The following is an 18,021-nucleotide window of genomic DNA, read 5'->3' as shown; positions in this document are numbered from 1 at the left end:
CCATTCATGTGGGGAATTGTTGGATATTGGGGCCTTAAATGGACCAAAACGATTTAGAGGAAGGAAGCCATCAATTGTTGAAAGTCGTAATTGACTTCAAAATTGAAATCTATGATTCGCGTAGATAGATTTAGACTATTAATTTGCTCAAAACCGATTAAGGGTGAATGAGAAATTAATGTTTAAAGTCAGCTCAAAATAGCATTTATTATTCATTAATAAAGTGCATGGGAGAATAGTCCCACATCGGAAATTCTCGATGTGTATTCTCTACTTATTAATGAAGATGTGTTAATGGAGTTAACACAAAAATAAAAGGACAGGTTACCCCTTAGCCCAGGGCGAGCAGGTGCTCGCACCTGTGAGCCCGCCACCCGCCACGTGCGTAATGGGCGCTTTATAGGCGCACTTTGCACTTTGCACTTACGCATCGTCGCGAGGAGCTTAAATTTATGCTCCAGGTGACATTGCAGTGCATACGTGGCACTCGGGTGACGTGTCAGGCTCGTACCTGACGTGGCAACACCTATGCGGCATCCTCGTGGGCAAAGGGAGATGACTGGACAGTTGACTTAGGGAATGGATGGCTACCGTTGATCAACGTTGATCAAATAGGTATGATGGATCGCTTGTGATGCGATCTAGAGCGTTGGATCGCAAAGAGTAACGATCTGACGGCTTGGGATGAGACTTGATCTGAAGCATCGAATCAATGGATCCAGATCCGATGGCCGATGACAATAGGCGGGATCTGAAGGTCACAACTACTCAGATCTGATGGATGAGATTGAAGTGGGCTTGGTGAAGGGTTACAACCCTTCAGAATGGATGATCTAGATCGATCCAGCCCAAGGAACACATCCACTCACCCAAAGGACAATCAACCTCTTCATTCAGTATAAATAGAACCCTCCAGATGATGGAAAATTCACTCAATCCTCTCTTCTCTTCCTCAAGCATTCATCTCATCTTGTGCATTCAAGAGTCCAAGAAGTCTACTAAAAGGTTCGCTGGTCTCGGAAATCGGAGTGCTACGATTCCGAGACGCTCGTCGTCGTTGTATCTTGGGAACGAATTGCAACAATCCGTTAAGCACCGTAGCGGAGCAATATCGTTTACGGAGATAGTGTCGAACACTAGCCTCGACGATCAGTTTGCATACTCCAGAAGCTACCCGGGGATCAACAAATTTTACTAATTTATCCAAGAAATAAAAAAAGGACAAATTTGCATTGATAGACCTAAGTTGAGCCATGGAGCAACATTTAAAACTCCAACATCTGTTCAATCAAAACTCATGAGATTTGGTTTGGTACATTTTGAAATATGTTAAAACCCTATCGATCGAGTCGATTGAACTGAATATTTTACTTTTTTTTATTACTATTTTCAAATTTGAAGAAGAATTTTAAATGTAGGCAAAGAGTTGAATATCTAAAATATCGAAACTATTTGTAGCAGAGCTCTTTGATGGTTAAAACGATTATCTTCTTTTATAGTATCATACCCTACAAAGATCTCCTGTGTCATTATAACAAGTGGTTAGGCCCTCGAGTACTTTTTAATTTATCCTAGTGGTTGATAGAAAATTTTCGTAGAGTTCGACGACTGATCACCTTTAGTATTAATCGGTTCAAAAAGCTATATAGATAATGCATGAATACGCATAAATTAGTGGCCCAGGCAACACTCGAACTCAAGCATCAAGTTAATGGGTTGCCCCTCATAAAAAATTAAATTAATTTTTTATATCAAATATTAAATTGCTCAGGACAAATACTATATTTGATTTTTGCTAAAATATTAAGAAATATATACTCAAAGTATTTATATAAGCTTTTTCGGTTCACGGCATTATCAATTCTAAGATGTGGAATAAAAGAAAACAATAACAGTGCATAATTTTTATATAAAAAATAACTAGAGAAAATTATTAATAAATCTTAAAATTATTTAAGAATATTAATATAATTTAATTTTAGCTCCACTAAAATTAGTCATTAAAGGGTTTAGATTCTAAATTAAGTAGTAAGATATATAAAATAAAATTTTATATCATATGATTAAACTTGTTTATTTTTTGAAAAAAAAAACATCATATAAGATGATTTGTAACTTCACTTGTATAATAAGAAATAATATAAAATACTCTATAAAAACGTTCAGTATTTAATTCCTACCAACTTAAAATGAATAAAAATTGATATTACACAGCTGAATTTTGCTTAAGCTTGAGATTTTAATTTTTGAAAATTAATTTTCCATAAGTTAATAGTAAATTTGTTTTATTTTTAATCAAGAAAATTAAGTGTCAAATCCAACAGCATAACCATCTTAGGTTAGAAATTATAATGCATTATCTACAACAATTATGGAAATCAAACCAATTAAACTTTACATATATATACTAAAATTAATTATTTTTTAAAGGTCGCTAAGATTAATTATACTAGAAAAAGGAAAGAATCTACTATTAAAAAAAAATTATGACAAGCTTTTGCAAGAAATTGAAGATAGAAACTAATTGAGCTTTTTGCTAAATCAGGCACTAAGTGCATTTTCCATATACAACTTTATACATAATCCCCTAAAATCCTAAATGTAATTGGTATAATCGAGAACTTACAAAAGAAATTATTTTTAAAATTTAGGGGTTAGATTATATTATTAAACCCACATAAAATTTCAAAATAAAAAAAATGAGGAAGTCATGGATATTTGTTATGCTACCCATTTTCATGTCCGATTGAGTGTGGTGGATATATATATATATATATATAGTAGCTCTGCTACGGATCATTTGTTGCGCGTCCATGTACGACACTGGTCCAGGCATCTGGAATGAATTCATGCGCTTGGATATTATGTGACTTTTTTTTTATTTTATTTTGGGATATATTATATGTATTTAGGGTTCAAGATTTTAGAATTTAGAAGTTGAGTTATAATATATTTCAATCAATAAGATTTTTCTTCTAGGGTTTAGGCTTCGTTCTTGGATTATAGTTTTCAAAATTAAAAATTTTAAATACTCACGAAATATATTATATATATTTAGGATTTAAGAAATAAGTTATAATAGATTTAAGTTAATAAGATTTTTCTTTTTAGATTTAGACTTTCTTCTTAACTATAGTGTTTAAGATTAAAAATTTTAGATATGCATCTTTAAAAAAAAATATTGATTTAAAAAAAATTGAATTCAGATACTTGGATCACTGTGGCGTATGATCCGCAGCAGTGCAGCTTTATATATAAAATTTAATCAACTTCTCTAAAGCAAGATGGTAAATTGGCTATCTTTCAAAATTAATTAATTTATGAAACAACTAAAAATGATACAAAATGATCATTTGCAATTTTAAAAAGATATTTTTTTGAAAAAATACATATTTATGCTCTTATATTTAATATGACCAATAATTATGCACAATAATTTGGGAATGAGGTTGTGTGAGGAAAAATACAAATAAATTTGTCAACAAGATCTATAAATAAACTTTTTTTTTTTTTAGAATTTGAGCCATATGTTCTTCACCACACCTAATCTCTAGCCATCTCCATAAATTTAGATAAAATTAAGTACAAAAGATTCGAATTTGAAAACACAATAAAAGGTGCTCCAAAATAATTTTTAAGTAATAATTTTGCAAAACAAAAATACCAAGAGTAATTTGGTAAAAGGAAAAAAATCATTTAATATATTCCTAAGCTAAATCTCAAATATTTAATGTTTTTTGTAATAATATTCGTAGCGTACGTTAAATACTAATAATACTTGCTAATTCTTTTCAGCAAATTTTTCAAAAATAATATTTTATCCGAAAATAAAAAATTGTTCCTGGTAGTTTTTTTCAGGGATAAATACGCACAACCGTAAAGCGCGTTTCTTGTCTTATTCTCAAGCAAGCGTTTGCAAATTTAATTTAACATCATCGGGAAGAAGAAGAGGAGTTTTCTACTTGCTGTGCTTCGCTGTTCGTCCTCGTCTTCTTCGATTCTTCCTTCTCCCTAACAATAGAAATAAAAGGGACAGAGAGGTGGAAGTGGATCGAAATCATTCAGACCTCACATTTCCCAGATCATGGCGGCGGTTTGATGTTTTTCTTTCCTTTGACTCTTGAGCGCAATTGATTTCGTTCTGTCTCTTCTTCTCTAATCTTTTTATGGGAATGAAATTTCTGTCGTCCTCTGACTTGTTCTGCAGTTTGTGTATTCTCTTTCCTTGTTTCTCTGAGTCGTAGGTCATGCAGTTCTAGTTGAATCTGATTTAGCGTTCCTTTGTTTGTCACAAAGTTGCTAACTTTGATCTGTTTCTGCGTGTTCTGTTCTTCGTTGGATTTGCTGCTTGAGTAAGTTCCGACTTGATCTGGTTTTGTGTTCTGTTTGGTTGCGCAAATTGAGAGAAGTTTCGCTAATTGTTGAGCTCCCTCGCAATTGAGAAATGGGAGAGAAGTGTGGCTGGGAATGTTCGTGAAATTCCTGCTTTGTGGATCTCGGAGTTGCGACCGTCTCCCAAAGTGCCGGCGTTGTTGAATCTTGTCGCTGTTTGTCTTCCGATCGAAGCAGAGAGGGTAGCCAGTGGTTTGAGCTCGCCATGGGTTGCGCGGTCTCGAAGCAGCCAGGCAGTGGGCGGTGGTTCGGACGCAGCAAGTCGCTTCCCGTCCATTTGGCCAGAGGCGGGCGACAGCGGAGCGGGGGCGGTCACCACGCCGTCATCCTTACCTCCAGCACCTTCGGCGCACTGAGGCTCGATCGAGGAGACAACAGTTCTGACGACGAGGCAACGGCAAAGGTCTCCACCGACCTCCAGGCGGCAGTGTCGATGGCAGCGGTCAAGGCGAGCTGCGCGAGGGAGATCGGCCTCTGTACCGAGACTTGGTCGGAGATGATCGAGCGTCGGATTCCGAAGACTCCGACGGTGACACCGCCCAACGAGCCCGAGGTCATCAACGCATCGGAGCTCATGGCCGGCCTCGAGGACGCCAGCCCCCTCCTCCTCCCTCCCGCTGCCCACCACCGCTCCTTCTCGTCCCACACCACCCGGGACGCCCATTTCTCTTCGCCGGATTCCGAGTTCACCACCAGCTACTCGCCCAAGCTGGAATTTATGAATCTCAGCCACGATGACTCTATCTTCTCCGATTTCGACCCCGAGATTTTGTCCATCTTCCGCGAAGCCGTAAATCAATCCCATTCTGCCCTTCCACCTCTCAAACCCTACAAAAAAGAGGAAGAAGAAGCAGAAGAAGAGGACGAAGAGGACAACAAGCATCCTTCTCTTAGCATTGTTCGAGCAAGAATCGACGAGTTCCAACAAAAAATCGACGCAAAGAAGGCGACTAGAAACCCTAATTTCGCAAAGATGGCGCCTTCCTGCAAGCGCCCGCCCGGCGGCGAGGGGAAAGTGGTCCTCTACTTCACCAGCCTCCGAGGGATCCGCCAAACCTACGAGGACTGCCGGGCCATGGACACTATCCTCAAGGGCTACGGCGTTCGCATCGACGAGCGGGACGTCTCCATGCACGCCGGGTTCAAAGAGGAGCTCGTCGGCACATTGGGCCCCGGCTACCGGCTACCGCGCGTCTTCGCCGACTGCCGATACCTCGGTGGGTCCGATGAAGTGCGGCAGCTCCACGAGGAGGGGAGATTGGGCAAACTGTTGGAGTGCTGCGAGATGGCCCGGCAGGGGAAGGGCGACGTCGGCGGCTGCGGCGGTGGCGGGGACGCCGGGTGCGAGGGATGCGGAGACTTGCGCTTCCTCCCTTGTGAGATCTGCTCCGGAAGCTGCAAGGTCTACGTGGAGGAGGACCAAGAAGAAGGCGGGGAGCTCGGCGGAGGCTTCCGGCGCTGCCCGGAATGCAACGAGAACGGGCTCGTTCGATGCTTGCTCTGCCGCTAATTTCCGCCCGCGCATTGTTCGACGTCTTGCCTCGACATGTACAGTGAGAAGATGGTACCTTCTCCTGCCCTTTCCCCCCTTTTTTCCTTAAAAATAAAACATTTTGGTGTCATTTGGAAAGATCAAACTACTGTGACAGTTATAGGAATTGAGAAATTAGTTGTCCTCAAGTTTGCATTAACTAATTACAAAAATAAATTACTAAAAATAAGATTGAAATCTGATAGAATCTCAAAACATATAAGAATAATAATTACTCATCCTTTTCATCAACTATGGCTAAATTAGTTAGAAATAGAACTTGAACCACAATTGAAACTAAATTGAAACCAATCAAAGATTAGATCAGCTCATCAAACTATAAACTAATAGATCCAATAAGAACACAATTCAACAAGTGCCAATTAGATTTGAATCAAACAAATCAGTATACAACTTAAGAGGCGAAATGTCATAAAAAGTTTCAAAACCCAACCTCTAATTGCTAACCTAACTATCAATCTATGAAGCTTATATGAATCTAACACATCTATGTTTCTCGCATTTAGGAAACCCATGACATTTCCATCTCATCATCGACTATATAAATAAGTTATCTTGCTCGTGCTCATTCTTCATCATCATCGTCATCCTCCTCCCCATCGTCATCAGTTTCCTACATCAATACAGAACAAGCAATAGTAAAGATCATTAGTGACAGGTAATCCATACAGAGACCAAAAATCAATAGTAAAGATAACAATCGCCCACACTTTATCTAACTTACACTGCGAGTTACCGAACAAGCAATACAAGTGGAACGTAATGAGACCAAGTTTAGAAAAAGGAGAAAAAGAAAAGGAATCTGCATTCACTTTCTGAGATAACAATAGTATACCAAACTCTATGTAAAGATGTTACATTGTAAGTGGCATACCTCTTCATCATCCTCACCATCAAAATCATCTTCATCAATTTCCTGTGCCATCAAATAATGATTTTAATCATTTGTTGGATATGAGACTCAATGGAAGATAAATGAGGAGAAAGGAGAGAGAACAGAGGACAAGAAAGACATTTTAATTGACATACATTATTGAAGTATTTCAAAGGATTAGGCCATAAGTCTTCCTTGATTATCTCAGCCACCTGCAAGTGTGCTTGTAAGAAGGTATTATAAATGAAGAAATTCTACATAATATAGGATCCGAAAGCAATCATGTTAATGTCTTTCTTTTAATCATCTAAAATGGTCAGGGCACACAGATTATTCTTGTAGTGTCTACTTCAGATTAAACGAATAGCATGAATCTGGAAGAAAATATAAGAAACATTACCTCATCCATTACTCCTGAAAGGTTCTCTTGCAGATTCTCATTAAACCAACTGAAGAAACTGTTCAAGATGAATGGGTTAGGATACACAAACATGTGCAGGACATATCCAATTTATCAATTACTAATGATCAAGCCAATTAATGATGCCAATTCATCAATGCATCAAACCAACCCAAGTCCTTAGCAAAAAGAAAGTGTACAACTTGTGTATATCCTCCATTGCACAAATCAAACTTGTTGTGTTGAATCTATGTTCGAGCTAGTACTAGGTTAAGATGTCTTTTCCAATTTGGCAGGCCGATGCTTGAACTAGAACTATGTTACATATTTTTCCACCTTCGCGACTAGTTAACCAGTCACTTCAACTGCCATTGATACTAGCAAGTCAAATGACTATTAGATCCAAACTTGAAATAAATTTAGTAAGAGTAAACTTAGGACAGAATCTTAACCTGAGTAGTAATTTCCATATTACTTGACAAAGTATTTTCATATAATGATGTAATTTAATCCCCTGAAATCGTATAACATAAGAAAAAAGGTTCCAAGAAGGCAAATGTTCACTCTTTTCAGCATACAGGGCACCCAATACAGTAGATTTGTGGTGATTCAGTTCTCAATTTCTAACCATGCAAATGAACAAACCTTTACAAGTGGTACCAAACATGAAAGTAAGCAATGACAAAAAAAATATGCATATTGAATTCATTTCAACTAGCCAAATAATCAACAGGTTCAAAGTAGACAAAAACAATAAATGCAAGAAGTATTAAGAAAAAAATATCAACAATTAATTAATGCATAATGGCACCTTGCACAGAGCTCCGTGGAGGAATAAGATTCATTTATACAATCCCAAGTAAATGGAAAGCACATGGCTTGATGATGAAGAACTAATACATAATGTGCAAAAAAATTGAAGCACAAGAGCAACACAAGAAAGAACATTTACCTTTCCTCAACAAACGGGCGTTTACTTCCTTTCGTCTCTTGAACATTACCATTAGCAAGAAGATCCTATCAATAATAGAACAGAAAATTCACACCAAAAACCTAAGTTGAAGGAATAGTAAGAATAGATTAAACATTTGCTGCCCGTACCATGCCTTGCTTCCACCTAATTTTAGTACCAGATATGTTGGTAGTTCCTTCATCAGCAAATGCATATGACTTTGTTAATTTTGTATCCTCAAAATATGGATTTTCAGTGAAGTTCTACATTTGGCATAAACAAATACAATTAATGATGATTAAAGATGAAAATGTTTAGTCATATAACCCAAGATAGATTCAGCTACTGATGCATAGTAACTCACAAATGTAATGGAGTAGCCCATCTTCACATCCTTAAAATCTTCAACTTCTATTGATTGCATGAACTTGAAAACCTGATTTAGAGAATGTCAACTTCAATTAGATTAGTCAAATATACATTGGCTAGGTATATGGTGTAAATTTAAGCACATTATCTGAGCGGACTATGATTTCCTTCATATCACATCTTATTTACCTCTTGATCCTTCTCGCTTAGAAGATCACCAAGAGCTGGATGACTCAAGAACTGCACAAAAGTAAAAGTTATGACTATAGAGGACTCCCAAAAAACGCATTCTGATCAACATAACACCATAAAGTTACATACTGCAGTTAACCAAAAGTCTGGGATATTTTTGATAATATCTCCCCGCTTGACATACACAGGTCTGCGAACCTCATTGTATTTCTGTTCCACCTCAAAAACCTTTTCACTGGCTTCCTCATTGATCTATTAAATAAATAGAATTCCTTGACATAAGTATATGGTTGGAAACAACCCAAAGTATACAATTAAAATAACAGTAAGTCAAACCACTCTATACGAAAATGGCTCAGATGAATGAATGCATATACTGAGGGCTCGGGCACCATATCATTGCATGTTATGATAATCGAAGCACATGTATAATAGTTAAATTTTCCAGGATGTTTGCAACATCTGCTCAATCATCACATGAAAAAAATCTAGATGAAGAGTGGAAGTTATACAGTCGCTTTTGCAATTAGATTCTCTCAGTCCTCCCCATCCGTACAGGGAAAAAAATATAACAAATAGGAAAAGGAACATTTACATATCTAGATAATATGGGACAATCATCTAGGATCAAAATGTCAATTTGAAAAATGAAAACCATACAGATGGAAAGCATATACTCAATTGTGTTTTAAGAAGTCCATATCTAATAGCTACTTAAGCTTCTCAACAGTGTTACACATCAATATGAAGTTAGAGGAACGACAGATGGGTAAAACTTTCAAACAATGATTTTCAATTGAAAAGCAATAATGTAGTTGAAGAAAGTCTCACAAACTATATGTGGTAATAGTAGAAATCCAAACATTAACCATCAATTGTGCTCAAACAAATGGACAGTAGGCATTGCTCCATCTAAAATCAAAGAACAACGCACACTGAGAAGCGGCAAAGGATGTCGTACAGACATATGTGTTTGATTAATTGCCTAATTAGAAATTAAAAGATAATAAAAAATCAAAAAATGTAGCCAAAGCAACAGTCAACCAAAAGAAATACAAGCAAGTTTAAATTGATTAGTTAACACACTAAATCATACGAAAAATATAATCTTTGACAGATAACTGATAGAAACATCAATGTAAACCGCCAAGATTAAGAGGACTAAGGGAAAACATAAGTTTTATAAACAAAATTGAAAAAGCAGGACAGCCGAAGTAAATAGAGAAATAGAAAAATGATTTTAAAAAAACTTACCTTCTCCAGCTCTTCTTGTATCTCCTGGAGCTTCTCGATGCTGAGTACCAGCTCTCCGTCGACGGTCTCGGGCTCTCCCTCAGCCCCGAGCTCTGCAACCTTTGCCTTCTTGCTCTTGTCGGCCGCCATCGCAACGCCCAGCTGCAACCCTGAACCCTAACCTAATTCTGCTGTTACTTCCCTTGCCCGGTGGAACAATCTTGCAATGGCACCGGAAGCAAGACTGCGAGAGCGACCTTCTTCCTTCCGGCCTTGCTAACTATTTATACACATGAAGTAGGAGCTCTATGATGTTTCCCGTCACCGCATCGGGTGACGATACCTCGTCCAGAAGAAGAATCTTGGTCGTTAAAAAATAGTTACTCGATAACTTTAACGGCGTAGATTGTTCTGGGTGGGTCCCGCGAGGGTAGTCAGGCAGCAGGATATATTTAAAACCCTAACCCTAAAATGGCGATAAAAAGTGGCTGCGGTTTTTGACCGTTGGATGAATCAGTATCTTCCACGATTATACCAAAAAATATGATCGTGTATTATATCTATTTTATCGATCTATCTACAACATCTCACTGTTTTTTTTGCAGAAAAGAAAAGTAGATTTCCATATTACTCATTTAGTATATTAAGGTTTTAGAGTTGTGAAAATACACAGCAGATTCTCATTATCCTCTACTTTATCAACCGCTCTCCTATACTATATATTTGCTGATGAATTAGTTATACGAGTCGATTTCTAAATTTACTAGACTATTTTTGTGATCAATAAGCGACTGTCGATGATCTTAAAGTTGTAAAAAATTTAAAAATTCATATATCTTAATTTAGTCGGTGAAATCTAGGTCTAAGGATAGGGGTTGCACTGAAGATGATGTAAAAAGTGTAATAAACTTGATTTTAAGTGTTTTTAGTTGCCTACAGTCATGAGTTTTTACCAAAACATACTGATAATTTTAGGAATTTCATAACCACTTCAACTCAGTATCATTACACTCATATGAGCTTAATCATGCCTTAAGACCTTGGTTCCCAGGTCTAAATTATCTTCACAACATCAAGACAATTTGATACAAGCTCATTAAAGGATCTAAGTTTGTCATATTTACTAATCAACACTACCAAATGGTTCTTAAGACTCCCTCTTTAAACAATGTCAATATTTTAAAATTTTGCACATTGTAGGGCCATCAATGAGTTCTGATCAAAACTTACCTTACTGACCTCAGAAACATTTCAAATCATACTCTCGAATCGTTCGATCACCTTTATGTAAGTATCCTGGGTAGTTTTCAAATGGTCAACCAAGTTCAGTTAAGTTCTGTTGTGTTTGATCATTGTGTCTAAGTGTGTAGGAGGTTAGGAACACAAGAAATCTACCCAGGTAGATGAGAAGGACATGTGCGACATTCGAGGGATGAGAAGCCGGAGAGGAAAACTGCTCAAGGAGAAGGTTAGAAAATGGGTTCGGGTGAGCCTTATTCTGGATGGTCGAAATTACCCAAGCGAATGGAGCAGCAGAAGAACGAGAAAGGTTCGCTTTTATTTTTAACAGGCAATTCACCCCCCCCCCCCCCCCTATTGCTTGCCCCGCTGCATCAACAATTGGTATCAGAGCCAGAACGTCTCGGAAGGACTAACCGTCGATTGAAGCATCGAGATGATGGTCGGACCGACCATCTACCTGCCGAAGTTTGAGGGAGAATTCGCATTATGGAAGAAACGCATGGAGTATTTTTAAAACTAATTTTGAAATTCTTTTAATAATTAAATATGATTTTGTAGCTCTCAAACACTCACAAGGAAATGAAAAGGAAGAATACCAATGGACCAAGAAGGAGCAAGCAGACTTCGTAGCGAACGGACGAGCCAAGTTCTACATATTCAACGTACTTCCACCCCAGAAAGTAAATCAGATTGGAGATTACGAATCAGCAAAGGAACTTTGGGAGCAGTTCCTAGACCTTCATGAAGGAACTTCCGAAGCAAAGCTCGCGAGATGAGACCTACTCCAAAACCAACTGACGAACTTCCGGATGGAAGAAAGTGAAACAGTCGAACATCTACACTTGAGGATAAAAAAAACTCATCACTGGACTCACGAATCTCAGAGAAAAGGTAACAAATCGAGATTTGTTAAGGTACTCTTTAAATGCATTTCCTAGGACACCCAAGTGGATCTCTATAGTTAACTCGTTTTATATATCTAAAGACCTCGAAGTTAGTTCATTAGAAAATCTATTTTCCATCTTTGAACTTCATGAATCTAGATGTGCAGAGTTGAAAAAGGAACCTAATCAGAACATTGCTCTAAAAGCAAGAACGGATGATCCAGACTCAGAAGCATCAATCGACGAAGATGAAGCGGCGTTATTAGTAAGAAAATTTAATAAGTCTATTAAAACTAATAAATTTAAGTCGCAAACGAAAAAGCACTGCCGAAGCAAAAGGAAAGTTCGTTGCTACAACTGCAATGAAGAAGGACACATCAAGGACGACTACCCTAAACTGAAGAACAAAGGTAAAAGACCAACGAAATCGAAGTTCAAAACCCTGAAGGTGACGTGGGACGAAACGTCGTCATCAGAATCTGAAGTTGAAGCCTACGCTGGACTAGCCCTAATGGCAGACCATCAAAAAGAAGATGAAAGCAGCTCAGAGATGAGCATCGATGAAGGGGGAGGATCATCAGAGGAAAATTGCGATGAAGGAGGAGTGTCAGAATATGAGATAAGTGAGGTACGTGCACTATCTCCCAAGCAATCTTTTGAATTTATCAAAATACTTTCTAAAAACATGTGCAAATTAGAAAAAAAATGGACTTAAAAAGATAATTAGCCAATGCATGCCCACTAGAATTGTTTGATAATTTAAAATTAGAAAATTAAAAATAAAAAACACAAATAGAGAGATTGAAAGATAACCATACATGTTCTAATTACTATCAAAAACTAAGATTTAAAAATTATGGTAAAATTAACTAGAATATTAGAAATCACCAGGACCAAATTAGAAAAATATCATAGAAAAATATCCCTAAGAAATTTGTAATTAACCTAGTAGGTAGGAACTTATATTGAGTTCTAAAAACATGTTTAGATTAAAGTGTTATATTTGAAAGATAGACCTAGAATGTTCAGGAAGAAAATTAAATATTTAATTTCTTTAAAAGACTTTGTCTAGAAGTGGTTGTTGTTCCAATATCTAAGGAGGTCTAGTGCCTCGTCACTGCTTGAAAGCTAATTATTGAAATAAATATTTAATTAACTAACTGAAATAGAAGTTTTTTTTAGTCTTTATTTTTCACTTAAAATCATTTTAATATTCTTAAATTTTTTATGACCATTCAACTAGCATAAAAATTTTTAGATTTTTTTTAAATTCTAAAACTTTTTAATTTTTTTCATCCCTTAGACTTCTGCTGAAAATTCTTTCCAGTTAATTGCGTAGTACCCCTAGAGAAATATTTCAAATTTTCTAAAAATTTTATTTTATTTTATTTTTCCCAGCTTTTTTTTAATGTGATCAAAGGAGGATAAATAGGCACAAGTTTAGGGGGAATTAGAATTTAGAATTTTTACTTATTTGTTTGCAAATAATTTATTTATTTTATTTATTTTGCAAACAATTTGTTATCCATTTTATTTTACTATAATTTTAACCCTAACTTGAACTTGGATTGATGCATATCAAAAAGGGGGAGATTGTAAGTAGCCCGGGTAGTTTTGATGTGGTCAACCAAGTTCAGTTAGGTCCTGTTATGTTTGATCCTTGTGTCTAAGTGTGCAGGAGCTTAGGAACATATAAAAGTCGAGCGGAAGATGCAGCAACGAGAAGGATGACACGGGAAATGAGCCAACGGGCTCAGTGCATCCGAGGGACGAGATGCTATGGAAGAATACATCGGTAGACGAGAAGGACGTGTATGACATTCGAGGGACGAGAAGCCGAGGAGGAAGCCTACCCGAGGAGAAGGTCAGAAAATGGGTTCGGGTGAGCCCTATTATGAATAGCCAAAATCACCCAAGCAAGCGGAGCAGCAGAAGTTTGGAGCTCGGTATAGCTGTTGAAGGCCCCTTTAATGGTATTGAAGGCGCCCTCGCTCCTTTCTGGAGGAAGACGCCTTCAACCCTTGAAGGCGCCTTCGTGCCTCTATGGAAGGTGCCTTCAATCCCTTGAAGGCGCAGACTGGGGAAACAGTGACCATTTACGAAGAGAAACTTTATCTTCGCACGGATAGAATTTGCCACGCTGGAGGCACCTTCCACCCTATTGAAGGAGCCTTCCAGTCTCGGATAAGTTTTTTCAGGGGTTATAAAAAGACTCCTGGACTTAGGAAAAATATAACAACTGAACTACAAGTTTTGTATTCGCTTCCTAGTCATTCTATAAGTTGTAAACGTCTATAAGAGGCTACTCCACCTTCAACAAAAGAGTTTTTTCTAGTGGAGCTTTCTTCAACGCCTTAGATTAATAACCACTTAGGTTGTAACCAAGTAAATAGATTGCCGTCTTACTTTTTATTCAATTTTATTATTCTATTTAGTATACTTGTGCTACTAACTAGAGTTGAAAGAACGAGAAATGTTCGCTTTTATTTTTAATAAGCAATTCACCTCCCTCTTGCCAGCCCCGCTGCACCAACACTTTAGAGAGCTTTAAATCAGTAATGGATAGCACTGTTAGAGTCCTTGCAATACTAGAAACTCACAAAACTTGAAATGTGTGTAATCAGAGGTGTCTAGGTTCATCAGTGGATTTTGACCAAAATCTACTGATGGCCCTACGACACTTGGATTTCTTTAAATTCATGTTCTCTATGAAGGTTTGAGAGAGAAGAAACTATATATGATGTCAAAACTTAGTTATAACCACTACAAATGAAGTTCTTGCTCCGTACTAGTTGGCACGGAACATGTGAACCTTATGGATTTTAATGAACAATATGTAAGTTACAAAAACAACAACAACCAATTTATTTTTAAGTCAAAACTTAGTTAGAGATTAAAGTTATATTACAATACTATTAGAAATTTCCAATCATACGTTGTAAACTTAAAACCTAGTGTTAAACCTAACCTATTGGAATTTCTATACTAATTCACAATCCGTATCAAGTTTTTTAGTTTATAGAAGGGAGAGATGATCTCAAGTTTTAGATACCTATCAGGTCAACGTTAGGCTTGATATGGTATACGTGGGCATGATATTATACCATATTAGGCCCACGTTGGGCCTAATAGTATTCTATATCAAGGTCATAATGAGGCTAAGATTTTTCATAACGTTCGATCACCTCTAGAGAGCTTTAAATTAGTAATGGATAGCGTTGTTAGAGTCCTTGCAATACTAGAAACTCACAAGACTTGAAATGTATGCAATCATAGGTGTCTAGGTCCATTAGTAGATTTTGACCAAAATCCACTGATGGCCCTATGATACTTGTATTTCTTTAAATTTACATTCCCTATGAAGGTTTGAGAGAGAAGAAGCTATATATGGTGTTAAAACTTAGTTATAACCACTACAAATGAAGTTCTTGCCCTATGCCATTTGGCATAGAATAGTGCACCTAATTTTTATTCAATAGACAGCAATCGTTGTCCTATTTTATTTTTCAATCACAACAATACTCATTTGGTTTAAGTCATAACTTAGTTAGAGTTTAAAACAAATTTACAAGACTTTGAAATTTCCAACCCCAACTTGTTGAGTTGAAATACACAATTGGACTAATCCTATTATATTTCTGAATATTCACAACTACTAGTGCGCTTTTATTGTACAAAATAGAGATATGATGTGAAGTATTAGTTTTTCCTTGCTGGGATTGGTTTACACTTCTCAAATCATAGATAACATTGTATTAAAAATAAATACTACATACAAAGATATAACACTAGCATCACTTTGTACAACTATTTTTCTTACAACATTATGGATGTACTGCATACAAAATATATTGATCCACTCCTCCTAGTTACAACTATATAAATCAAGCAGAATATTCCTATATACATATACAAGTAAGTCAAGAACGAGGGGCTGGCGACTTTCTACAAGTCCTTTATTATGACCCAGTTGTTTACACTGGCTACATTTAATTTTTACCTTCCCATTATGTTTCGACTCGATCTGTGCCTTCTTTCACCTACCCAGCTGCACAAGGCTATAGGGACATAGAACTATAATGTTGTTTATGCCCTAGGACAAAATTCCTTCCTTCAACAGGGGTAAATACGATCCATGTATGTCACATTTCAATTCTATGAATGAAAATAATGCTCACAAGATGGAAGTGTAACTATTTCCGGTGAATGATGATGGCAATAACATGTGAGCAAGATAGTCCTAAAATTTGAAACTCCTCGCAATTACAATATTTTCTTTCCAAATCAACAATGAATGAAGCACCCCATGTCTCTACTTCCATTTTAGATTGAGAGTAGGGATGAACTTTATATCGTCTAGCTTTCTCTCTCCTTGAATCTATTTCTTTGGTAGCATGAGGTGTCAAAGTAATATACCATTTCGAGACTTCCTCCCTATGATTAAAGAACCATTGAGCTACCTTTCTTCTAGTATTATCAATTTGTTGGTACAGGGAACACCAGACGATTGAACCTAAGTTTTAATTATGGAAAAGGCTCGAAAGTTAAGATGTCTTATTATCTAACAAGTGTGAATAGGCTTGCAGGAAAGTCCTAAGTGTTCTTAGGCAAAAGTCCTAATGTACTCTAGGCAGGTGGAAAACCCTAAGGGGAGGTAACCCTAGGTCCTAGGGGGAGGAAATCCTAGGTGATGGAAAGTCCTAACTGCGGTTAGGCAAGGTGAAGTCTTGGCGAGTGGAGCACTTTGGGCGAAATCCTAGAGTCGGGGACTCTAGGTGAAAATCCTGGTGGTTGTGAACCAGGTGGAAGTCTGGATGGGTCGAGGATCGAATGTCTAGCAGAAAAGTCTTGAAGACTTGTACGCTGAGCAAAAGTCCAGTCGGTCTGGAGGATAGGTTTGACAAAAGGTAAATTCTCCTGAGAGAAGTAGGTGAGGACGTGTTCTCTGAAGAGGGAATAGTAGGCATCAGTTCAGTCTAGAGTTTTAGCGAAACTCAAATTCAGAACCGAACAGTCCGGAGACTATCAAAATAATTTATTATTTCATATTTTATTGTGCTAACTTTATTTTGCAGGATATATTTTGTATTTGGACTAATATGCCTTGCAGGAAGTGGAAAGCACAAAAGAGCCTCGAGTGAACAGTGTTCAAGGTACCTTCTATAGAGATTGAAGGCGCTTCCGATGAATAGTGTTCAAGGCACCTTCCATGGAGCTTGAAGGTGCCTTCAGATAGATAGAATTCGCTGAAAGCGGATTTTATTGATGACCGAATTTACGGGGATGGAATTCAAGATGGAGGTGCCTTCCATGGAGGTTGAAGGCGCCTTCAATAGCCTATTTAAGGCAGGTTCAAGTCGAGCCTTAATATCACTTGATCTTCACAATCTTTCTACTGCGCGCCACTCAAAAGACAATCTGACGAAGCTGTAACGCAACTCCGACAATCAGAAGCCTGAAATTCTTTATTTGTAGTTGTCGGTATACATTCAATTATTGCACTTATACAATTGTACTTGTAATTTCTAGATTGATAGTGAATTGGTCAAAGTAAACACTTAACAAGTGTGGGCCTTGGAGTAGGAGTCGTCATAGGCTCCGAACCAAGTAAAAAAAAAAGTATTAGCACTTGATTTGCTTCTGTGTTATTTCTTATTTCCGCTGCATTACTTTGTGTTTTATGCAAAACGTGAAAAAGCCACGAATGCTATTCACCGTCCTCTAGATCATCTCTATCCTACATTGGTATCAGAGCTATGCCGCTTTAAATTAGTGAAACCACCAATCAAACAGGGGGTTCCTTTTTGAAAAAGAAAATTGCATATCGTTTATATTTAAAGAACGCCTTTCATTTTTTTCCCTCCAAATTTTTGGAAAAATCTATTCTCAGATTTTCACCATTAGTTAGAATTAGTGAAATATTGAATTTAA

The 18,021-nt window shown here is 37.2% G+C and overlaps 2 protein-coding genes across 2 annotated transcripts; one reads left to right on the top strand and one right to left on the bottom strand.

The window, feature by feature from the left end:
• Positions 1-3,880: 3,880 nt before the first annotated feature.
• Positions 3,881-6,014, top strand: LOC121996258 (uncharacterized protein At3g28850-like). Its single transcript, XM_042550167.1, has one exon. It carries the CDS (start codon positions 4,598-4,600, stop codon positions 5,900-5,902), a length of 1,305 nt encoding a protein of 434 aa, XP_042406101.1. The 5' UTR covers positions 3,881-4,597; the 3' UTR covers positions 5,903-6,014.
• A 277-nt stretch (positions 6,015-6,291) lies between these two features.
• LOC121996259 (NAP1-related protein 2-like) lies at positions 6,292-10,227 on the bottom strand. Its single transcript, XM_042550168.1, has 10 exons — positions 9,986-10,227; positions 8,861-8,983; positions 8,729-8,779; positions 8,535-8,606; positions 8,320-8,433; positions 8,171-8,235; positions 7,219-7,276; positions 6,974-7,030; positions 6,819-6,860; positions 6,292-6,557 (listed from the first exon to the last, which is right to left on the bottom strand). Exons 1-10 carry the CDS (start codon positions 10,112-10,114, stop codon positions 6,510-6,512), a joined length of 759 nt encoding a protein of 252 aa, XP_042406102.1. The 5' UTR covers positions 10,115-10,227; the 3' UTR covers positions 6,292-6,509.
• Between the last annotated feature and the right edge of the window lie 7,794 nt (positions 10,228-18,021).

Source organism: Zingiber officinale, chromosome 6A, assembly GCF_018446385.1.
Source record: "Zingiber officinale cultivar Zhangliang chromosome 6A, Zo_v1.1, whole genome shotgun sequence".
In the NCBI taxonomy this organism is placed as follows: Eukaryota; Viridiplantae; Streptophyta; class Magnoliopsida; order Zingiberales; family Zingiberaceae; genus Zingiber; species Zingiber officinale.
This window is presented reverse-complemented; position numbering and strand designations above follow the sequence as displayed.

What these genes read in the sequence shown, in the direction of transcription:
- LOC121996258 (XM_042550167.1), top strand. Translation starts at nt 4,598, where the DNA reads ATGGGTTGCGCGGTCTCGAAGCAGCCAGGCAGTGGGCGGTGGTTCGGA.
- LOC121996259 (XM_042550168.1), bottom strand. Translation starts at nt 10,114, where the DNA reads ATGGCGGCCGACAAGAGCAAGAAGGCAAAGGTTGCAGAGCTCGGGGCT. An exon ending in CAGACTTTTGGTTAACTGCA is followed by an intron (nt 8,780 to 8,860) that starts GTATGTAACTTT and finishes ACTTTTGTGCAG; the next exon opens with TTCTTGAGTCATCCAGCTCT. An exon ending in ATGGTGAGGATGATGAAGAG is followed by an intron (nt 6,558 to 6,818) that starts GTATGCCACTTA and finishes GTATTGATGTAG; the next exon opens with GAAACTGATGACGATGGGGA.